At 35.0% G+C, this 7,334-nt stretch overlaps 1 protein-coding gene across 1 annotated transcript; it reads right to left on the bottom strand.

Annotated features, from left to right (window-relative positions):
• Window positions 1–1,125, bottom strand: LOC118752220. Its single transcript, XM_036487071.1, has one exon. The coding sequence runs from the start codon at window positions 1,123–1,125 to the stop codon at window positions 1–3; it is 1,125 nt and encodes a 374-aa protein (XP_036342964.1).
• Between the last annotated feature and the right edge of the window lie 6,209 nt (window positions 1,126–7,334).

Below are 7,334 nucleotides of genomic sequence, written 5' to 3'. Positions count from 1 at the left end.
CTACAAACATAACATGTAAGCAGCCGCGATATCGTCCGTGTCCTCCTTCTTGTTGATTGTTTTTTCCCTTTTCTGTAGTATACGTAAACTCTCTATTGTGTATCTTGCCCGTTCCCTCTTCTCCTTGTCCAATATTTTAACGTTAGCTAGATCAGCCGTATGGCCACTGGTAAGTACGTGTTGTGCTAATGCTGTGCTGTTCTTCTTTTTGTTTATGTCGGCTTCGTGCTCGGAAAGGCGAACGCCTAATGCTCGCTTAGTTGTCCCTATGTAAACTTTGTTGCAGTTTTCGTTTTCTCTGCCTTTACATGTGATTTCATACACTACGTTGTTTTGTTGGTGGGGGTTGATCGGTGTTTTTGTTTGTGTGAATATCGAAGATAGTGTGTAGTTGGTTCGGTATGCTAATCTTATATTAGGGTTGTTGGTGTTTATTTCGTGGTCAAGTTGTTGGTAGAACTTAGGAATGTACGTCACACTGTGATATCGCTTTGTTCCGTCTGTTGCTTTTGTGGTTGGCGTTTTGTTTTGATTATTGTTTATTTCTGTTACTTTCTGTTCGATTAGGCTTTGTATTAGACGGTTTGGGTAGTTATTGCTTGCTAGAATTTTCTTTATTTTGCATATGTTCGTCTCCTTGAATTGTTGGTGGCTTATTGTAAATATTTTGTGTATTAAATTTTTGGCTGTGTTAATCTTATACTTAAAGGGTTGCGATGACAGATAATTTATTAGGCGCCCAGAGGAAGTGGGTTTTGCGTACCAGTTAAGTGCAATAGAATCATTTTTTCGGTGGATCATGACATCTAAGAATGGTAAACAGAGGTTTTTTTCCGATTCCATTGTAAATTGCAGCTTTGGATGATATTTGTTAAGTGTTCTGAGAATAATGTCCGCGTTCTTTTGTTTTACTATAGCAAAAATATCGTCTACGTATTTAACAATGAATTTGATGTCAATATTAAAATTTTCCTTCAGGTCCAAAATAGTGTTATCCAATAGGTCGTCCATTACTACGTCAGCTATAGTGGGTGAAAGAGGGTTACCCATTGGCATCCCAAAGGTTTGAGCGTAGAAACCTCCATTGCAGGTGAAGTAGTTGTTATCCTTCAAACAGAAATTCATGATATTTTGAAATTTATTTTTGGGTATTTTTGTGTAATGTTGAATTTTATCCCACTTGTTCATGATAATTTTCATAGCTAGATGTGTCGGTATGTTGGTGAATAAGGAGATCACATCGAATGACACCAACAAATCTTCTTCTTTTATTTGGATGTTTTCTAGCCTTTCTTTTAATTGAAACGCATTTTTTATGTTGTATTCCTCTGAGGTAAACTTTCTAAGAATTTTGCCTACATGCTTGGATAAACCATAGCACGGGACATTGACAGATGAGGAGATTGGCCGTAAAGGCAAGCCCGGTTTGTGAATCTTTGGCAACCCATAGAGTCTAGGTGCAGTTGCTGCTGTGCATGTGAGCTGTTGTTTTTCGCTTCTGTCAATAATTTTGTTTTTGTACAAGTCATCTATTATGGTATTGTTTTTTCTTTGTAGTGTAGTTGTCGGGTCATTTCTTATTGTTTTGTAAGTGTTTTTGTCTTCCAGTAGTTTTCTCATTTTTTTCCGTGTAGTCCGCTTTATATAATACCACAGTTTTGTTTCCTTTATCCGCATCAGTAACAATAATTTCATCTTTGTGTTGTTTTAAAAAAATTTTGGTTCTATTAAAAGTCTCTAATATGAACTTCTCCGCTGAGTTGTGTTTAATGTTCCTTTTAAATTGAATTATTCGGTTACTCAATTTGCATCTCGCTGTTTCCTTGGTTCTGTTGTCTTCTATGTGCTGTATTAACTGCTCCATTTCTGCTATGATTTGGACCGGTTTGAGGCTAGTCTGCGTTATGGGTAATGCAAATTTTTTTGCCCAGGAATCGCCCCTGATGATGCTAAGGTAGTTAGCGAAACGTTGGGCAAAGAAGTGGAGAAAAAAGTATTTTTTCTTGCACATGGAGAAGTAGATCGACCAGCCTACAACAATACCAACATATAACAAAAACTCGATCAAAAAGCTTACAAAACGGTGTTTTTTGCACTTTTAGGTTAGGATATCTCGAACACAGAGCTGATAGAGCAATTCTGAGGCCAGATTTATATGCGGATATATATATAGTCTGGTTTCTGGGTCTGAATGTTGATTAAATTTTGTCGGCCTGTGTAATTTTTTAATCGGTTGAGTAGTTTCCGAGATATTAAACACATGAGAAATAGAAAAGTTGAACTTTAACCTCTTTTATTGGCTTTGGTTTTTATTTGCATCAAATAATGGTATGGTTGAAATCAGCGTAAAAGGTCCTATCGATCCTCGTTTCTTGTTTTTTTTTTATAGCTAAACTGTTGGTATTCTAGACTTATGTGCGTGTGTGATAAATACTACAGGACAGGCTAAAAGAGAATAAGAAAAAGTAAACAGAAAAATGTCAAATTAAACTCTGAGTTTGTTAAAAACTCCAACGTGAACACTTGACAGTTGTTCATAAACTCAAAACGTTAAACTCGAGGTTATGGCTCAATGACAACGTAATATTATGAATTCAAACTGAACACCAAATGGAATATTTTATCTCTCCTACTTCTAGTAATACTGGTATCAAACAGTTATTAAATAGATTGACACCCTCATTCTGGTGCAGAATTAGATCAGTTTCGAAACCAAAAGAAAGGCAAAGCGGTTAATTTAGACTTTACGAAGGGGGAACCTGAAATAGATTAAGGGCAGGAGTAATTACGTCTATAGTTGTTTGCCTTTTTTAATGAATTTGCTCTTAAGCGCTTCTGTTCATTTCGACTGAAGTTATATGCTGTAGTTTTTTTTTTTTTTTTTTTTTTATTCCACACTATTACTACTTCTAATACGGCTATCCCACGGCACACCAATTACGTAGTTCGCTCTCTAATTCCAAATTCGCACTCCAATTACCCTTCCGAATTACGTAATTGCGAATTACGAACAAATCGCTGCCGCGTCTAATTTTAATCGGAAATTTATCGAAACCAGTTCACAAATCAAAACTGGCACTTTTTCTGAGTACCAAAAGTAACGTTAGTAAATGTGTAAATCACCAATTTAATACAGAAATTTATAAATTTTTAGCAATTTAGCATTTTGCATCACTTTTGTAGCGAAGAAAAAATACACAGACAGAGAACGGTCAAATCGAATTAAGAATGTGCCCGTGTGAATAGGGTAATTCGCGATTGTAATTCGGGGAATCTTTGTTTTTAAGAGATTGACTCATAATTAAAAAGGCAATTTGTTTTTAAGAAATTGAGTCATAATTAAAAAGGCAATTTCTCCGTATTTCGAAGTTAGTTTCCGAAATAGAGATATGGGCCTTCGAAGTTCGAAATTGGACCTATGGTAAGAAAATATTTTTAATTATTGTATGTAAACAACAAAAAAAGTAAAAATATGGAGAGGTCCGCCTTTTGCTCGTATTTAAACGGTATATAATTTTTTTTGTGCAAACTTATATGAACATTTGCCTTCATATCTTTTAGCTGGATTACACTTTAAAAAATCCACGTATGGAAAGTATAATAGAGAAGTCCGGCTTTAATTGCAAAAATATAGGTTTATTGAACACAATGGGATAGTGGAGGATCGGGATACGTCCGCTCGGGACGCGAACGAACGATTATGTCAAAACCTCAAAGTTAACTTGACATGGACATGTTTCCATATAAGGCATGAACAAAATCATTCTACAAAAACAGAAGTAATTTTTAGCTGTTTGAAACCTGCACTTTATTATACTAAAATTTAACGGGCTACAAAACTGCATACCGAAAATTTTTCTAAAAATTTTGAATAAAAAGTTTGAAATTTTTATGAAAATTTCATTAAGTTTGATTTATTTTTACGAATTTTGTACAAAGTTTGCAAGAATGATTTATATGGGTTTTGGTATAGAATTTAAATGAAAATTAGCGAAAAAGATTTATGATGGAAAACATTTTGAATATTGTGAAAAAACTAATTTACGCATACTTCTGTGAGTGACTGTACGTTCAAAGCGTGGTACGTGGGTGTACAAAGGTCCCACTAGGCCAATTTGTTAGGTATTCCTAATGTTATTCATGCCAGCATATATGCTTTTGTTAGTTTGACCGCAGGTACTACAAAAATGTATTGCCTAGTCACGTGCATTTTGAGTAGCAATGAATTTGCAGCTGACTAAAGAAGGTGGGAACTAGGAGAAGCCGAAGTAATGAATTGATACGAAGCGAGTAGATAACAAAGTTAGGTAGTGAGCAGCTACGTACTCAGCCCCTTAAGTTGTAGCTGCTGTGTATCAGATCAGATGAACGATCACATGAAAAAAGCATGTGTATTAGAATGGACGCACGATCGAATACGAACGATTTCACTCTATTGTTTTTTGTACTACACAAAGTCATTCATGCGAAGGCGGCCATGGCTGTGCGTTAGTCATGGAAGTTGTTATGCTCTGCAGATGAAAAGTCAGGTGGAAAGTATTAATAATTTCCACTACCGGGCGGTCTACCACCCCAGTAGATAATTTACAAATGTCAGTATTTTGTTTACTACATGTAGGTTCACGGTGGATCCGTCAGACGGAAGTGCTCGTTTGAACATTCTGGCCTCCCTAGGCAAGTTATTTGCCCAGAAGCCGCTGTGGTCTCTGGAACAGCTCCACAATTGTTCACTTGGAGGTACTGACGGCATTCCTCGTCGATGATTCTCAGCGCTTGCACTGCTCCAGTTGGTTGTTCTTCAGAGGCATTCGAGACTTCTGATGATGGTGGGCTGAATCGTTGCGGCCAGGTGTGCCACGGCAAGGGGTGTAGAGGTTCATCATGTCCCGATGGATACGGATGAGGCTTGTGATGTGTTGAGAGTTTGCTGCATCACCGGAATAGTAGCATTGCGGGCAATTTGTGCGCTTATTACCGAAGAACTTTTTGGATTTTGCTTTATTTATATATTTGAGTGATCACTGTTTCAAGAATGCATTAAATTTTGCTACACGGGTCTTCTTTGCATAATTTTAGATTTGGTTTAAAGTGACAACAATGGCGGTTAAGTCGACAAGTCTATTAAACATAGATATGCCAGGGGGTGAGGGCATTGAATTTGGAGAGATCTTGTGAGAGTGCAGAGAGGAGCCGTGACTTGAAAACGACTTCGATTCACCCCAATAGAATATTAAGAACTTGTTTTTGTTTTGTTTGTTTGTCAAGATTATTGTTTTTACTATCCAGACCCGACTCTGAATTATCTTGAATTGATGAGGAGAATCTAGTGCAGTATCTTATTAGACTGTCACTGTCTGAAATAAATCTTGCGGCTGAGTGGTCTTTAGTATTTTTTGGATTGCCACCCTGTTTAGGTCGAGAAGATTCTGCAGGAGTGCCTTGAGGAGTTTTGTGTGTATTAACCATTGTTGGTGCTTTTAAATGAATTTAAGTCTTAGCTTTTTGCTCTTTGACTGTAGTTGTATCAGACGGTGTTTATAGATATGGGCAAATATAAAAAATAGGTACACTTTCAAAATAAAAATTTTAATTTTTAAATTTGTGAGCACACCTATGTTTTATATATCATTTTATTCGTAATCTCTTAGTAAATTGATTAATATAAGTGTAATTCATTTTCATCAAGTGCTTCAAAAGTTAGACGAGGAATAAACATGAAATAGAAAACAAAAGAATAAGCTGGATTCAAATTATGCTGTTCAAGTTTTAAATTTTGAGCAAAGATTTTGAAAGTTGAATTCACTTAATTGGGATGTTCTAAATTCAATGGTATGCCCCGTTTTACCAGATTGGTTCCGGTTTTTGAGATAACGGTACTTGAAAATTTGATTAAATCTTAACTATTTTATAAATAACTCCCTCAGTTTTGAAGTTATTTTACTAAAATTTTGCACATAACAGTTTTTTAATATTACCTTAATAGTTCCTTAAAACTATCGCAATAGCTTCACATTAACATATAGCTCCAATACAACTGATTACTCAGATATGTGTTTTTGCGCTATAACTCTAACTTCATATCAGAACAATAAATTGTATGCGTGCTATATGTTAAATTGAACCTATACTAAATTTTAACCTGTTTAATTGGAGGAGTTATAATGCAAAACAACGTCTCTGATCAATCAGTTGTATGGGAGCTCGATGTTTTAGTGAACCGATTTCGATGATTTTATGGAATAGTTAAGGTAATATTAAAAAACGGTTATGTGCAAAATTTTAGTAAAATATCTTCAAAACTCAGGGACTTTTTTATAAAATAGTTAAAATTTAAGCAAAGTTTCAAGTACCGCTATCTCGAAAAGTGGAGCCAATAAGGTAAAACTGAGGACGCCATTGAATTGAAGGCTCCAATTCAGTAAGAGCAACTATCAGAACATTTGTCGAAAAAAAGTTTCTTTGATACCACTCTCGAAATATTCCGACTAAAAGAAGGAGCATCATTAAAAGTAGTAAATCAGGGTTTTTACGAACTTCTAGAGACAAATTTTTTTAAGCATTTTACAGGTATATGTAGTTTTATAAGGACTAGCAGTTATAGAAAGATTTAGATCGTTGCGACGTATTTTCCAAATGTGCCTTCAATTAAGGTGTTTTTGGAATAGAAATTACGCTCAAGATCGCAGAATATTTTATCTTTAAAAGTTAGTTTATTCTGAAAGCACACATCTTGCTAAGGTATCAAATTATACGTAATTGTTTGTAGAATACAATACATACTTAAAAGGTTATTAAAATTAAATGCTTCAAAACCTATACGCGAAAAACCGAAAATTGTGAAAATTGTGAAATGTGGAGTTACAGACTTTGAGCTACTTGCCATTTCGTTATTTTTTAATGCACACTTTTCTTACCTACCACATATGAAGTGTACGCATAAGTGCTAAATGCCCATTTAATTTCAAATCAGACTGTGGTGTGCTTCAAAAGTTATGACATAATTAATTGTGCCCCTCTTAAAAATTACATAAAAAATTCACTTGTTTTCATTATTTTTTTTTATTTATACACCTATAATTCAAAAGTTATGCAGCAAATTGATCCAAATTTTTTTTTAGGCTTCAAGTATACGCCAATGAATTATATCCAAAAGCAACCAGCTGGATTTAGTTTACAACAGTTAAAATGGGCAAATCTAAACAACAGGTAACCTTTGTGTTATTAACCGACTTCCAAAAAAGGAGGAGGTTATCAGTTCGTCGGAATATTTTTTTTTTTTTTTTTATGTATGTTACCGCATAGCTTTGCACCACGTCAACCGATTTCAATAATTC

This window comes from Rhagoletis pomonella, unplaced genomic scaffold, assembly GCF_013731165.1.
Source record: "Rhagoletis pomonella isolate Grant_MI unplaced genomic scaffold, Rhpom_1.0 Rhpom_scaffold_01328, whole genome shotgun sequence".
Classification (NCBI taxonomy): domain Eukaryota; kingdom Metazoa; phylum Arthropoda; class Insecta; order Diptera; family Tephritidae; genus Rhagoletis; species Rhagoletis pomonella.
This window is presented reverse-complemented; position numbering and strand designations above follow the sequence as displayed.